The sequence below is a fragment of the Triticum aestivum genome, chromosome 2A (genome assembly GCF_018294505.1).
Source record: "Triticum aestivum cultivar Chinese Spring chromosome 2A, IWGSC CS RefSeq v2.1, whole genome shotgun sequence".
Taxonomy (NCBI): domain Eukaryota; kingdom Viridiplantae; phylum Streptophyta; class Magnoliopsida; order Poales; family Poaceae; genus Triticum; species Triticum aestivum.
Genome location: NC_057797.1, coordinates 41,235,190 through 41,251,479, shown reverse-complemented (window position 1 = coordinate 41,251,479; position 16,290 = coordinate 41,235,190). Strand labels below are relative to the sequence as shown.

Below are 16,290 nucleotides of genomic sequence, written 5' to 3'. Positions count from 1 at the left end.
GCCACACAGCCCAACTAACTTGAGGAGATCAGAGGGGCCACCCCTCCCCCGCGTGCTGCCACGAAGCTTCTAGGGAGCACGTGGTCGATGGGGTCCCTGTTGGGGAACGTAGCAGAAATTCAAAATTTTCCTACGTGTCACCAAGATCTATCTATGGAGAAACCAGCTACGAGTAGAAGGAGAGTGCATCTACATACCCTTGTAGATCGCTAAGCGGAAGCGTTCAAGTGAACGGGGTTGATGGGGTCGTACTCGTCGTGATTCAGATCACCGATGATCCTAGTGCCGAACGGACGGCACCTCCGCGTTCAACACACGTACAGCCCGGTGACGTCTCCCACGCCTTGATCCAGCAAGGAGAGAGGGAGAGGTTGAGGAAGACTCCATCCAACAGCAGCACAACGGCGTGGTGGTGGTGGAGGAGCGTGGCAATCCCGCAGGGCTTCGCCAAGCACCATGGGAGAGGAGGAGTAGGGAGAGAGGTAGGGCAACACCAAGAGGGAGAGAACTCATGTGTATGGCAGCCCCAAACCTCATCTATATATAGGGGGAAGGGGGGGCTGCGCCCCCTTTAGGGTTTCCCACCCCCAAGGGGTGCGGCCAGCCCTAGATGGCAAAGGGGAGGCGGCCAAGGGGGGAGAGGAGAGGGAGGCGCACCAATATGGGCCTTAAGGCCCATCTGGACTAGGGTTTGCCCCCTCCCACTCTCTCTTGCGCCTTGGCCCCCTTGTGGGGGGCGCACCAGCCCTCCTAGGGGCTGGTCCCCTCCCACACATGGCCCACGCAGCCTTCTGGGGCAGGTGGCCCCACTTGGTGGACCCCCGGGACCCTCCCGGTGGTCCCGGTACAATACCGATATCGCCCGAAACTTTTCTGGTGACCAAAACAGGACTTCCCATATATAAATCTTTACCTCCGGACCATTCCAGAACTCCTCGTGACGTCCAGGATCTCATCCGGGACTCCTAACAACATTCGGTTACCACATACAAGCTTCCTTTATAACCCTAGCGTCATCGAACCTTAAGTGTGTAGACCCTACGGGTTCGGGAGACATGCAGACATGACCGAGACGTTCTCCGGTCAATAACCAACAGCGGGATCTGGATACCCATGATGGCTCCCACATGTTCCACGATGATCTCATCGGATGAACCACGATGTCAAGGACTTAATCAATCCCGTATTCAATTCCCTTTGTCTAGCGGTATTTTACTTGCCCGAGATTCGATCGTCGGTATACCGATACCTTGTTCAATCTCGTTACCGGCAAGTCTCTTTACTCGTTCCGTAACACATCATCCCGTGATCAACCCCTTGGTCACATTGTGCACATTATGATGATGTCCTACCGAGTGGGCCCAGAGATACCTCTCCGTTTACACGGAGTGACAAATCCCAGTCTCGATTCGTGCCAACCCAACAGACACTTTCGGAGATACCTGTAATGCACCTTTATAGCCACCCAGTTACGTTGTGACGTTTGATACACCCAAAGCACTCCTACGGTATCCAGGAGTTACACGCTCTCATGGTCAAAGGAAGAGATACTTGACATTAGCAAAGCTCTAGCAAACGAACTACACGATCTTTGTGCTATGCTTAGGATTGGGTCTTGTCCATCACATCATTCTCCTAATGATGTGCTCCCGTTATCAACGACATCCAATGTCCATAGCTAGGAAACCATGACTATCTGTTGATCACAACGAGCTAGTCAACTAGAGGCTCACTAGGGACATATTGTGGTCTATGTATTCACACGTGTATTACGATTTCCGGATAATACAGTTATAGCATGAATAAAAGACTATTATCATGAACAAAGAAATATAATAATAACACTTTTATTATTGCCTCTAGGGCATATTTCCAACAGTCTCCCACTTGCACTAGAGTCAATAATCTAGTTCACATCGCCATGTGATTAACACTCACAGGTCACATCGCCATGTGACTAATACCCAAGAGTTTACTAGAGTCAGTAGTCTAGTTCACATCACTATGTGATTAACACTCAATGAGTTTTATGTTTGATCATGTTGCTTGTGAGAGAGGTTTTAGTCAACAGGTCTGAACCTTTCAGATCCGTGTGTGCTTTACAAATCTCTATGTCATCTCCTAGATGCAGCTACCACGCTCTATTTGGAGCTATTCCAAACAACTGTTCTACTTGGAGCTATTCTAAATTATTGCTCCATTATATGTATCCGGTCTCTCTACTCAGAGCTATCCGGATAGGTGTCAAGCTTGCATCATCGTAACCTTTATGACGAACTCTTTTTCCACCTCCATAATCGAGAAAATTCCTTAGTCCACTAGTTACTAAGGATAACTTTGACTGCTGTCCTGTGAGCCATTCTTGGATCACTCTTGTACCCCTTGACTGACTCATGGCAAGGCACACTTCAGGTGCGGTACACAGCATAGCATACTGAAGAGCCTACGTCTTAAGCATAGGGGACGACCTTCGTCCTTTCTCTCTATTCTGCCGTGGTCGAGCTTTAAGTCTTAACTTCGTACCTTACAACTCAGGCAAGAACTCCTTCTTTGACTGGTCCATCTTGAACACCTTCAAGATCATGTCAAGGTATGTGCTCATTTGAAAGTATTATTAAGCATTTTGATCTATCCTTATAGATCTTGATGCTCAATGTTCAAGTAGCTTAATCCAGGCTTTCCATTGAAAAACACTTTCAAAATAACCCTATATGCTTTCTAGAAATTCTACATCATCTCTGATCATCAATATGTCAACAACATATACTCATCAGAAATTCTATAGTGCTCCCACTCACTTCTTTGGAAATACAAGTTTCTCATAAACTTTGTATAGACCCAAAATCTTTGATCATCTTATCAAAGCGTACATTCCAACTCCGAGATGCTTACTCCAGTCCTTAGAAGGACCGCTGGAGCTTTGCATACTTATTAGCATCTTTCAGGATTGACAAAACCTTCCGGATTGTATTACATACAACCTTTCCTCAAGAAAATCGTCGAGGAAACAATGTTTTGACATCCTATCTGCAAGATTTCATAAATAATGCAGTTAATGTTAACATGAATCCGACGGACTTTAAGCATCGCTACGGATGAGAAAATCTCATCGTAGTCAACTCCTTGAACTTGTGAAAAAAAAACTCTTCGCCACAAGTCGAGCTTCATGGACGGTGACATTACCGTCCACGTTCGTCTTCTTCTTAAAGATCCATTTATCTCAATGGCTTGCCGATCATCGGGCAAGTCCACCAAAGTCCATGCTTTGTTCTGATACATGGATCCTATCTCGGATTTCATGGTTTCTAACCATTCGTCGGAATATGGGCCCACCATGGCTTCTCCATAGCTCGTAGGTTCATTGTTGTCTAGCAACATGACCTTCAAGACAGGATTACGTACCACTCTGAAGTAGTACGTATCCTTGTCATCCCACGAGGTTTGGTAGTGACTTGATCCGAAGTTTCATGATCAATATCATAAGCTTCCACTTCAATTGGTGTAGGTGCCATAGGAACAACTTCATGTGCTCTGCCACACACTAGTTGAAGAGACGGTTCAATAACCTCATCAAGTTTCCACCATCCTCCCACTCAACTCTTTCGAGAGAAACCTTTCCTCGAGAAAGGACCCGATTCTAGAAACAATTCATATTGCTTTCGGATCTGAATTAGGAGGTATACCCAACTGTTTTGGGTGTCCTATGAAGATGTATTTTATCCGCTTTGGGTTCGAGCTTAATCCTGAAACTTTTTCACATAAGCGTCGCAGCCCCAAACCTTTAAGAAACGACAACTTAGGTTTCTCTAAACCATAATTCATATGGTGTCATCTCATCGGAATTACGTGGTGCCCTATTTAAAGTGAATGTGGTTGTCTCTAATGCCTAACCCATGAACGATAGTGGTAATTCGATAAGAGACATCATGGTACGCACCATATCCAATAGGGTGCAACTATGATGTTCGGACACACCATCATACTATGGTGTTCCAGGCGGTATTAATTATGAAACAATTTCCACAATGTCTTAATTGTGTGCCAAAACTCGTAACTCAGATATTCATCTCTATGATCGTATCATAGACATTTTATCCTCTTGTCACAATGATCTTCTACTTCACTCTGAAATTACTTGAACCATTCAATAATTCAGACTTGTGTTTCATCAAGTAAATATTCTCAACATCTACTCGAATCATCTGTGAAGTAAGAACATAACGATATTCACTGCATGCCTCAGCATTTATTGGACTGCACACATCAAAATGTGTTACTTCCAACAAGTTGCTATCTTGTTCCATCTTATTGAAAACGAGGCTTTTCAGTCATCTTGCCCATGTGGTATGATTTGCATATCTCAAGTGATTCAAAATCAAGTGAGTCCAAACAGTCCATTTGCATGGAGTTTCTTCATGCATATACACCAATAGACATGGTTCGCATGTCTCAAACTTTTCAAAAACGAGTGAGTCCAAAGATCCATCAATATGGAGCTTCTTCATGCGTTTTATACCATTATGACTTACATGGCAGTGCCACAAGTAAGTGGTACTATCATTACTATCTTATATCTTTTGGCATGAAAATGTGTATCCCTACGATCAAAATTCAATAAACCATTCCTTTACGTGCAAGAGCACTTATTCAGGTTTAATACTAATCTTGATGGTAGAGGGAGCGTGCGATGTTAGATCACATCAAACTTGGAAACACTTCCAACACGTATCGTCAGCTCACCTTTAGCTAGTCTCCGTTTTAATCCGTAGCTTTTATTTCGAGTTACTAACACTTAGCAACCGAACCGGTATCTAATACCCTGGTGCTACTAGGAGTACTAGTAAAGTACACATTAACATAATGTATATCCAATATACTTCTATCGACCTTGCCAGCCTTCTCATCTACCAAGTATCTAGGGTAATCTTGCTCCAGTGGTTGTTCCCCTTATTACAGAAGCACTTAGTCTCGGGTTTGGGTTCAACCTCGCGTTTCTTCATTGGTGCAGCAGCTGATTTGCCGTTTCATGAAGTATCCCTTCTTTCCCTTGCCCTTCTTGAAACTAGTGGTTTCATCAACCATCAACAATTGATGCTCCTTCTTGATTTCTACTTTCGCGATGTCAAACAACGCGAATACCTCAAGGATCATCATCTCTATCCTTGATATGTTAAGTTCATCACGAAGCTCTAGCAGCTTGGTGGCAATGAATTTGGGGAAACATCACTATCTCATCTGGAAGATCAACTCCCACTCGATTCAAGTGATTGTTGTACTCAGACAATCTGAGCACAAGCTCAACGATTGGGCTTTTCTCCCTTAGTTTGCAGACTAAGAAAATCGTCGGAGGTCTTATACCTCTTGACATGGGCACGAGCCTGAAATCCCAATTTCAGCCCTCGAAACATCTCATATGTTCCGCGATGTTTCGAAAAACGTCTTTGGTGCCTCTACTTAAACCATTTAACTGAACTATCACGTAGTTATCAAAACGTGTATGTCCGATGTTCGCAACATCCACAAACGACGTTTGGGGTTCAGCACACTAAGCGGTGCATTAAGGACATAAGCTTTCTACTGTCTGCATAATTGCTACTTTCAACTTTCAACTATATTTTCTCTAGGAACATATCTAAAATAGTGGAACTAAAGCGTGAGCTATGACATAATTTGCAAAAGGTCTTTTGTCTATGTTCAAGATAATTAAGTTCATCTTATGAACTCCCACTCAGATAGACATCCCTCTGGTCATCTAAGTGATAACATGATCCGAGTCAACTAGGCCGTGTCTGATCATCACGTGAGACGGACTAGTCATCATCGGTGAACATCTTCATGTTGATCGTATCTACTATACGACTCATGCTCGACCTTTCGATCTCCGTGTTCCGAGGCCATGTCTGCAGATGCTAGGCTCGTCAAGTTAACCCTAAGTGTTTTCGCTGTGTAAAACTGTCTTACACCCGTTGTATGTGAACGTAAGAATCCATCACACCCGATCATCACGTGGTGCTTAGAAGCGACGAACTGTAGCAACGGTGCACAGTTAGGGGAGAACACTTCTTGAAATTTTGTAAGGGATCATCTTATTTACTACCGTCGTCCTAAGTAAACAAGATGCATAAACATAATAAACATCACATGCCATTATATAGTAGTGACATGATATGGCCAATATCATATAGCTCCATTGATCTCCATCTTCGGGGCTCCATGATCATTATCGTCACCGGCATGACACCATGATCTCCATCATCATGATCTCTATCATCGTGTCTTCATGAAGTTGTCATGCCAACGACTACTTCTACTTCTATGACTAACACGTTTAGCAATAAAGTAAAGTAGTTTACATGGCGTTCTTCAATGACACGCAGGTCATACAATAAATAAAGACAACTCCTATGGCTCCTGCCGGTTGTCATACTCATCGACATGCAAGTCGTGAATCCTATTACAAGAACATGATCAATCTCATACATCACATATATATCATTCATCACATCCTTTTGGCCATATCACATCACATGACATACCCTGCAAAAACAAGTTAGACGTCCTCTAATTGTTGTTTGCATGTTTTACGTGGCTGCTATGGGTTTCTAGCAAGAACGTTTCTTACCTACGCAAAACCACAACGTGATATGCCAATTGCTATTTACCCTTCATAAGGACCCTTTTCATCGAATCCGTTCCGACTAAAGTGGGAGAGACTGGCACCCGCTAGCCACCTTATGCACCAAGTGCATGTTAATCGGTGGAACCTGTCTCACGTAAGAGTACGTGTAAGGTCGGTCCGGGCCGCTTCATCCCACAATACCGTCGAAACAAGATTGGACTAGTAACGGTAAGCACATTGAACAACATCAACGCCCACAACTACTTTGTGTTCTACTCGTGCAAAGAATCTACGCAATAGACCTAGCTCATGATGCCACTGTTGGGGAACGTAGCAGAAATTCAAAATTTTCCTACGTGTCACCAAGATCTATCTATGGAGAAACCAGCTACGAGTAGAAGGAGAGTGCATCTACATACCCTTGTAGATCGCTAAGCAGAAGCGTTCAAGTGAACGGGGTTGATGGGGTCGTACTCGTCGTGATTCAGATCACCGATGATCCTAGTGCCGAACGGACGGCACCTCCGCGTTCAACACACGTACAGCCCGGTGACGTCTCCCACACCTTGATCCAGCAAGGAGAGAGGGAGAGGTTGAGGAAGACTCCATCCAACAGCAGCACAACGGCGTGGTGGTGGTGGAGGAGCGTGGCAATCCCGCAGGGCTTCGCCAAGCACCATGGAAGAGGAGGAGTAGGGAGAGAGGTAGGGCAGCACCAAGAGGGAGAGAACTCATGTGTATGGCAGCCCCAAACCTCATCTATATATAGGGGGAAGGGGGGGCTGCGCCCCCTTTAGGGTTTCCCACCCCCAAGGGGTGCGGCCAGCCCTAGATGGCAAAGGGGAGGCGGCCAAGGGGGGAGAGGAGAGGGAGGCGCACCAATATGGGCCTTAAGGCCCATCTGGACTAGGGTTTGCCCCCTCCCACTCTCTCTTGCGCCTTGGCCCCCTTGTGGGGGGCGCACCAGCCCTCCTAGGGGCTGGTCCCCTCCCACGCATGGCCCACGCAGCCTTCTGGGGCAGGTGGCCCCACTTGGTGGACCCCCGGGACCCTCCCGGTGGTCCCGGTACAATACCGATATCGCCCGAAACTTTTCCGGTGACCAAAACAGGACTTCCCATATATAAATCTTTACCTCCGGACCATTCCGGAACTCCTCGTGACGTCCGGGATCTCATCCGGGACTCCGAACAACATTCGGTTACCACATACAAGCTTCCTTTATAACCCTAGCGTCATCGAACCTTAAGTGTGTAGACCCTACGGGTTCGGGAGACATGCAGACATGACCGAGACGTTCTCCGGTCAATAACCAACAGCGGGATCTGGATACCCATGATGGCTCCCACATGTTCCACGATGATCTCATCGAATGAACCACGATGTCAAGGACTTAATCAATCCCGTATTCAATTCCCTTTGTCTAGCGGTATTTTACTTGCCCGAGATTCGATCGTCGGTATACCGATACCTTGTTCAATATCGTTACCGGCAAGTCTCTTTACTCGTTCCATAACACATCATCCCGTGATCAACCCCTTGGTCACATTGTGCACATTATGATGATGTCCTACCGAGTGGGCCCAGAGATACCTCTCCGTTTACATGGAGTGACAAATCCCAGTCTCGATTCGTGCCAACCCAACAGACACTTTCGGAGATACCTGTAATGCACCTTTATAGCCACCCAGTTACGTTGTGACGTTTGATACACCCAAAGCACTCCTACGGTATCCAGGAGTTACACGCTCTCATGGTCAAAGGAAGAGATACTTGACATTGGCAAAGCTCTAGCAAACGAACTACACGATCTTTGTGCTATGCTTAGGATTGGGTCTTGTCCATCACATCATTCTCCTAATGATGTGATCCCGTTATCAACGACATCCAATGTCCATAGCCAGGAAACCATGACTATCTGTTGATCACAACGAGCTAGTCAACTAGAGGCTCACTAGGGACATATTGTGGTCTATGTATTCACACGTGTATTACGATTTCTGGATAACACAGTTATAGCATGAATAAAAGACTATTATCATGAACAAAGAAATATAATAATAACACTTTTATTATTGCCTCTAGGGCATATTTCCAACAGTCCCGCCAAGCGAGCCGGGTCCCAACACTGCGTCGCTGTCTCCCGGGGCCACGAGTCTAGTCGTGTCGGCCCACGTGCCTGTTGATGGGGGAAACCAGATTGGTGGGGAGGCCGCGATTCCGGACCGCGCCATGATTGCATCAGATCTGGCACCTGCCCAACCCAGCCAGCCAGAGAATGCCAATGATTGCGAGACGAGCATGGAGCACGAGGTTCAGAGAGAGGAGTCCATGCCAATCAATTCTGAGAGCCAGCCTGTGACTACTAATGATTGCGAGACCAACACGGGACACGAGGATCAGAGAGAAGATTTCGCGCCAATCATCGACGAGAGGAGCCATGCAACTCCTGTTCACGTGGAGGAGTCTACGTGCAAAGAGCCTGCGTGCATGCCTTGCACAGACTTAATTGTGATGAACGCAAGCATGCTAGGAAGGGATGGTGCCGTGCTGGGTCCTGACTTCCCCACGGATGAGGCCGCTGCCATGGAGGGAATGACGCCTCCTGAAGCAATCGCTTACTCCAAGCTCAAAGCCTTCTGCGTCAACATCGTCAAGAAGCTTGCCCCGCCCCTGCTTAAGGAGGTGCAAGCCTCCACACTTCGACCAGACGCAGAGCCGTTCACGCCGAGGCGCACTACGAGAGCCAAGAAAAAGGCTGGGGGAGCAGCCTCGTCAAAGGCCACCCCAGCTGAGAATGTGTTGCTTCGCACGCTCGGTTTGGCGCCGCATGATCTGCAGGTGGATGAGAAAATGGTGGAGGATCTAAAAGGACTGTTCGACTCGCCGCTCAGAGAGTAGCACATCCGAGTCATTGCCTCACTCTTTGGGAAGACCATGCCAATTGGTGGAGATCTTGGAGGGGCAAGCTCGACGGCCTTGGGAGTACATTAGCGTTGAGCAATGTCCAGAGGGAGTGGTTGCGAATTCTTCCATGGATTTTAGCCCATCGATCCTATGTTGGAACGTGAGAGGATTAAACAACCCAGCGAAGAGAGATGCAATTAGGGCGTTCGTTGCCACCGTGAAAGTGAATGTAATTTGTCTGCAAGAAACTAAGATAGAAGTCATTGACCGTTACACTGTGTTGCAATGCCTCGGGTCGGCCTTCGATGGCTTTGCTTTTCTGCCCGCGGCAGATACGAGAGGTGGAGTTCTCATCGCTTGGGATTCGACTTGCATTGACATTGATCAGTTCCACGCGAACACTGATTTCATCTCGAGGTGTGTTCTTACGAGACATGGGGCATCCTGGTGGATTTCCGCGGTCTATGGACCGCAAGGAAACACTAGGAAAACTGCGTTTCTGGAGGAGCTTCATGCAGCGCGAGTGCTCAGGCCTGGACCGTGGATGATTCTTGGCGATTTTAACATGATTCTGCATGCCTCGGAGAAGAATAACTCGAACCTGAACATGAGCATGATAAACAAGTTCCGCAGCTTTATAGACAACAATGAGCTCAAAGAAGTATACATGCATGGGAGGATATTCACTTGGTCGAACGAGAGAGATGTCCCTACCCTAACCAAGATTGATAGGGTGCTGGTATCCGTGGATTGGGACTTGGAGTATCCGGACTGTCTCTTGCAAGCGTTATCCTCGGGCGTATCTGATCATGCTCCACTCCACCTGAACACGGGAGCTCTTTTCTGTCCTAAAAAGAGATTCCGCTTTGAGAATTACTGGCTTAAGCTTGAAGGGTGCGAGGATGCGATAAGAGAGGCATGGGTCTGTAGCGATACGATTGTGGATCCTTTCAAGCGTCTCGACGCGCTCTTCAGAAACGCTGTAGAGTCCCTGCAGTCTTGGGGACAGAGAACGACTGGGAACATCAAGTTACTCATGGCAGTGGCAACTTATGTGATCTGCAGATTCGACAGGGCCCAGGAAGACCGCATTCTCACCGACCAGGAGCTCTGGCTGCGTCGTACTCTCAAGCTGGCGTTGTTGGGTATGGCTTCCCTTGAGCGGACCATTGAACGTCAGCGTTCCAGAATGAGGTGGGTTAAGGAAGGTGATGCCAACATGAAGTTATTCCAAGCTTTTGCAAACGGCCGGAGAACCAAAAACTTCATTCCGCGAATCAAGGTTGGAGACGACATACACACCGATCAAGACCGTATAGCAGATGCTTTCACTTCTTCCTTTATGGAGCTTTTGGGGAGAGATCAGGCGCGCGAATTCACACTTGACTTGGATGCCCTCGGTTTGCACACTACTGATCTGCAGGAGCTCGAGGAAATCTTCACCGAAGGTGAGGTGTGGAAGATGATTAAGGAGATGCGACCGGATCGGGCTCCTGGGCAGATGGATTCACTGGTGCTTTTTACCAAAAAGCCTGGCCCATCATCAAGGGCGATATCATGGCCGGCTTCCTGAAACTGTATATGGGAGATGGTCGGGGCTTCGCGAAATTAAACAAAGCTCTGATGGTACTCATTCCTAAGAGAAGTGACGCGGATGAAGTGGGTGATTATCGCCCGACCAGCTTGCCTCATAGCTTTGGCAAACTCTTCTCCAAAATGATGGCCATCAGAATGAGGAAAATGCTTCCGGAACTAGTCAGCATGAACCAGTCCACCTTCATCCGTGGGAGAAGCTTACACGATAATTTCCTCCTAGTGAAGCAAATGGTGAGAAAAATGCATGCCCGCAAAACATCAACCGTCTTTCTGAAGCTTGACATATCACGGGCATTTGACACCATCTCTTGGCCGTTCCTGTTTGAAGTTTTGAGAGCTAAGGGATTTGGAGAAAACTTCAGAAAGTGGGTTGCGATCTTGCTGCAGTCTGCGTCTTCAAGTCATTGTCAACGGGAATCAAGGTGTCAGGTTTGATCACGCTCGTGGGCTGCGCCAAGGAGACCCCAACTCACCGCTCCTCTTTGTCATGGCGATGGACGTCCTCTCGGCCTTAGTTTGCAAGGCTGCTGTAGTGGGGGTTTTGTCCTCCTTCAACGGTGTGTTGGCAAGCCAGAGGCTCTCTCTTTTCGCTGATGACTTCGCGCTTTTCGTGCGCCCCACGGAGCCGGATCTCACTTGCATTAAAGAAGTCTTATACCTCTTTGGACACGCTTCTGGCCTTCGAGTGAACTATCGCAAAACATCGGCAATTTTGATACGGGGACAGCAAGGGGATCAGGACAGAGTGCAGCAGCTGTTAAACTGTCATATGGGGCAGTTCCCTTGCAAATACTTAGGGTTGCAACTCAGCATCCACAAGCTCTCCAAAGTGCATTGGCAGCCAATGCTTGATCAGGTCAAAAGCTTCCTTCCAGCTTGGCAACGTGGCATGATTCAGAGACCCGGGAGACTAGTGCTCGTTAACAGCATCATAGCAGCCCGCCCCATACATCATTTGCTAGTCATGAAAGCGCCCCAATGGGTTCTCGAAGAAGTCGACAAGTGGATGCGTGCTTTTTTCTAGGTTGGGAAAGAGGAGATCAATGGCGGACAATGCTTGGTTGCGTGGCATACCATCTGTAGGCCTAAGCCGTACGGTGGGTTGGGAGTCAAGAACCCGAGGACTCAAGGCCTGGCCATGCGCGTTCGCTGGGAGTGGCTCAGGAGGACAGATTCCTCAAGGCCTTGGCAAGGGCTACATCTCATGGTGGACAAAGAAGCCAAAGCGGTGTTGGACAGTCTGGTCCACATCGAGGTTGGAGAGGGCAGCAAGATCTTCTTCTGGACGGACAGATGGATTCACGGGTTTGCGGCAAAAGATATCGCCCCTTTGATCGCCGGCATGGTGGACAAGCTCACGGAGAGAAAAAGAACGGTCCGGGATGCGCTTTTCGAGGACTCCTGGGTCAATGATATCACGGGCGAGCTATCCTTCACGGCCCACCTGCAGCTCATACACTTGCAGCATGCCTTGGCGACGATTCAAAGGAATGCTTCGGACGATGATGCTTTCTACTGGCCCTGGAGTGCCTCGGGTTCCTATAGCACTAAATCCACTTATAGTATGCTTTGCCAGGGCATGACTCGGTTTGCCGCTTCCCAATGCATATGGAGAAGTTGGGCGCCCCTCAAATGCAAAATCTTTACATGGCTTGCCTCTCAGTATCGGTTATGGACTTCAGACCGACGTGCGAGGCATGGTCTCCAAGATACGGCTTCTGCATGTTACACATGCTACCGGGAGGAGGACACAACAGACCATATCCTCGCTGGATGCGTCTACGCGAGACAAGTTTGGAATGGTTGTTTCCGGCTGCTTCAAATCAACGTCCAAATTCCAAGCTCCGAGGATACTTTCATGGTGTGGTGGGACAAGGCGCGGAAGTTCTTCCATGGAAAGCTCAAGAGAGGTTTTGATTCGCTTGGCATCCTGACCGCGTGGCACTTAAGGAAGCAGAGGAACGCTCGGGTGTTCAACCGCAATGATCAAGTCCGCTCGGAGACCAACCTTGTTCATCTCATACATGACGAGATCAAGCTTTGGAAGAAGGCGGGCCTAGGAGTTGAGGGGTTAGATCCTTTCGTGAGAGAGTAGGCTTTTGTGTTTTTTTAGGAGTAAGCGTTTCCGTGGTAGGCTTCTTCGTCCAACCGTGGAGTCTTGTACAACTTTTTCTCCCCTTCTATAAAGATAAGGTACGCCTTTGGCGTACTCTCGAAAAAAAATTCAGTGCCGGCTTTAGTTTAGTTTTTATATGTTTGGTAAGATAATCCAATGAAGTAGAAATCCATAATTAATGCTAGAGGAAAACCTTTATAAGTATATACAAATGCATATCTGTTTGGCTATAAAGTAGGTGCACGTTGTCACCATCCCTACCCAGTTTAAAAGGTTAATCCTTGGATTTTTACATCGTCCAGCTAAAAGTCTACAGAAAGAAGCTAGCTATGAGGACTCCTGGTCATGCTAAGAAGGTAATTCCAATGGAACAACTGTCTTTTGTTCATCAGATATTGTTATCCTGATGGTTAGGTCGCAGACTAGTCTCATTGGCCCTAAACAACTATACTTCCTGCTCTAACTTTGTCACTGAGAACTTGTATGTCAATATGTATTCTCTACTACATTACCATTTTTGCAGGTGAAAAATGTGACAAATGATGTAATTGACGGCAAGCGGGGCATGATCTACATTCCAGACCAGAAGGTTTGTGTCTAATTTGCTTTATAAATAGTTGTGAAGTTTAAATTTAACCCATTGGTGTACTAATCTGCTTCATGTTTTTTTGACTGAAAGATTTCAAAATTGACCTTAACAAAAGACATAAAGGGTCTGAAGCAGGAGCACCGTGATGCCAAGAAAAACAAGGGGCACTCGAAGAAGCAAAAGGTCAACCCTGAGTGAATATGACAGTCGTCATATTGTGATGAACTTATTCTGTTTTTCATCATCAATTTCATTAATGCTTGTTCCAGATCGAGTTACTGTATGTCTGCATTGTGGTTTTGAGTTAGCTAGGTAGTTTTGTATCAATTTTTAGATACAATGGAGCTTACGGTGCTTTATGTCACGGTTCGTGTTCATGGCCTTGGTTACCACAATATTGTACATATTCTTTGGCTTCACTCACGTATTGTAGGTCTTTATCATCGATCAAAATAAAGTTTCACTGTGCTTGTTTCGGAGTTGATGTGACAAGTCAGCTAAATAACATTTTGTATCAGTCTAAACGCTAACGAAGCTTGCTTGTATAGCTTAGTTTTTTTTACTTTGTGTCCTTTAATTAGATTTGTGTTGTATATTGTGTTCCACATTTGCTGAGATAAACCATAGATCTTCCAATTCTATAACAGTTTATGAAATCAGTCAACATCCCACACAGTACATATTCCATTGCTGCCTGCCGCTAACGTTAACTCCGTTTCAACATTTTGTTTTCAGCTGAGGAGGAGGAAGAAGAAGCTCGCTTCCAAGAGTGCAAAATGAAGGCGAGTGAAAGCGATGACCCAAGTGACACGCACCAGCTGAACCAACTGTCTCCTTAGCGTCTTAATATTATACCCTCTCCGTTCCTAAATGTAAGTCTTTTTTAGAGATTTGAATATGAACTACATACGAAGCAAAATGAGTGAATCTACACTGTAAAATACGTCTATATTCATCCGTATGTAGTGGTTATGAACACAAAAAGGAGACACATCTATTATGAGGATAGAACAACTCAGAAGTACCTGTGAAAACTAGTGTTGGGGTAGTGCCGTTCCAAACAGAGCAGTTCATAGAATTTACAAAAAGGTGCAAAGCCATAACTCAAAAGTGCCGAGGAAAGAGAGCGGATTGCCATGCTACTTTTATACCATTATTACATAGTTATGGAACCTTTTTATACAATTTTATTTGACTAACCTAATAATCGAGTGCCCAGTGTTAGTTGTTGTTTTGTGCATGTTTTTGGATTTTATGGAAAACAATTTCTAGGAACGAAATAAAAATCCATCGTGAAGATTGAAGACCATGAGGCACGCATGGGCCATTGGATGACCAGAGGCCCCCTAGGGCCCACATGGGGTGGCCCCATGTCCCAAGCCCTGGTCGCATGGTGGGGCCACGTGGATCTCTCCTCTCTACCAACTCTTGATCCCTTTGCCTTTATGTTGATATGAAACCCCAGAAAAAATATTGAGGAATTTTTCTGCCGCAGCCACCTCGTGTTCCGCGACGATCCAAATTGGAGCCTTTTTCAATAATCAACCGGAGGGAGAGATCATGGGATCTTGATTGCCTGGTTCTATGTTAATTCACAATGCACTTGTCTACTATTTTGAGGTCCTTATGATTAATATGAGTTTCAAAACTTTATACACTTCTCTCATCTTCATATTACTAGCCTCTTCGGTATTATGCATTGCTCACTCTCACCTTGAGACTTGGTGCATCCTTTGTTGCTACATGCAAATATCATGGGAGAACTTCCTCCTATTATCCTATGCATAAGCCCATATATATTTCTCAAAATACCCACCGTACCTACCTATCATGGCATTCCATAGCCACTACGAGATATAATGACATGCAACATCCATCATTACACGATATGACTAGAGGTGTGATCCTTCACTGTCATTTTTCTTTGCATGATCATATATTGCTGGCACGATATTGATGTGGCACAACCACCGTCATTCATTTTCATACATGCCACACTAGACCATTGCACATCCTGGTACACTGCTAGAGACATTCCAATAGAGTTTCTACATCATGTTCATCGTATTAATCAGTTGAGTTAAGTTATGAATAAATTCAAAAGGCATTCATTAGAGAGTGTTGCTTCCACTTTGAGAGATCAAATAATAGATGCACCATGGGGATGTCACCAAAAAAAGGAGAAAAGCTTAAAAAGGTAAAATAAAAGCTAGAAAAAAATGGAGAAAATGAGAGAAGAAGTGACAATAATATTCCTTTTTAGTATACACTTCTACTTCAAAGTACTAATTTTAGCAGATATTGTAAAGTCTTCAGAGTAGCACTACTACATTGTAATATGGGGTTTTCATGTACTTCATATTTCATATACTAGTGGGGACTTTTACATTATAGAACTAATTTGCTTGTATATTCCAATGATGAGCTTGTCCAAATGCTCTAGGTCTTCATGAGTAAGCAAGT

General features: G+C 45.9%; 1 protein-coding gene across 1 annotated transcript; it reads left to right on the top strand.

The window, feature by feature from the left end:
- The first annotated feature begins 13,567 nt into the window (after positions 1-13,567).
- LOC123184587 (ribosome production factor 2 homolog) lies at positions 13,568-14,607 on the top strand. Its single transcript, XM_044596684.1, has 4 exons — positions 13,568-13,594; positions 13,762-13,827; positions 13,918-14,010; positions 14,563-14,607. Exons 1-4 carry the CDS (start codon positions 13,568-13,570, stop codon positions 14,605-14,607), a joined length of 231 nt encoding a protein of 76 aa, XP_044452619.1.
- The last annotated feature ends 1,683 nt before the right edge of the window (positions 14,608-16,290 follow it).

What these genes read in the sequence shown, in the direction of transcription:
- LOC123184587 (XM_044596684.1), top strand. Translation starts at nt 13,568, where the DNA reads ATGAGGACTCCTGGTCATGCTAAGAAG. An exon ending in CTCCTGGTCATGCTAAGAAG is followed by an intron (nt 13,595 to 13,761) that starts GTAATTCCAATG and finishes CCATTTTTGCAG; the next exon opens with GTGAAAAATGTGACAAATGA. An exon ending in GGCACTCGAAGAAGCAAAAG is followed by an intron (nt 14,011 to 14,562) that starts GTCAACCCTGAG and finishes TTTTGTTTTCAG; the next exon opens with CTGAGGAGGAGGAAGAAGAA.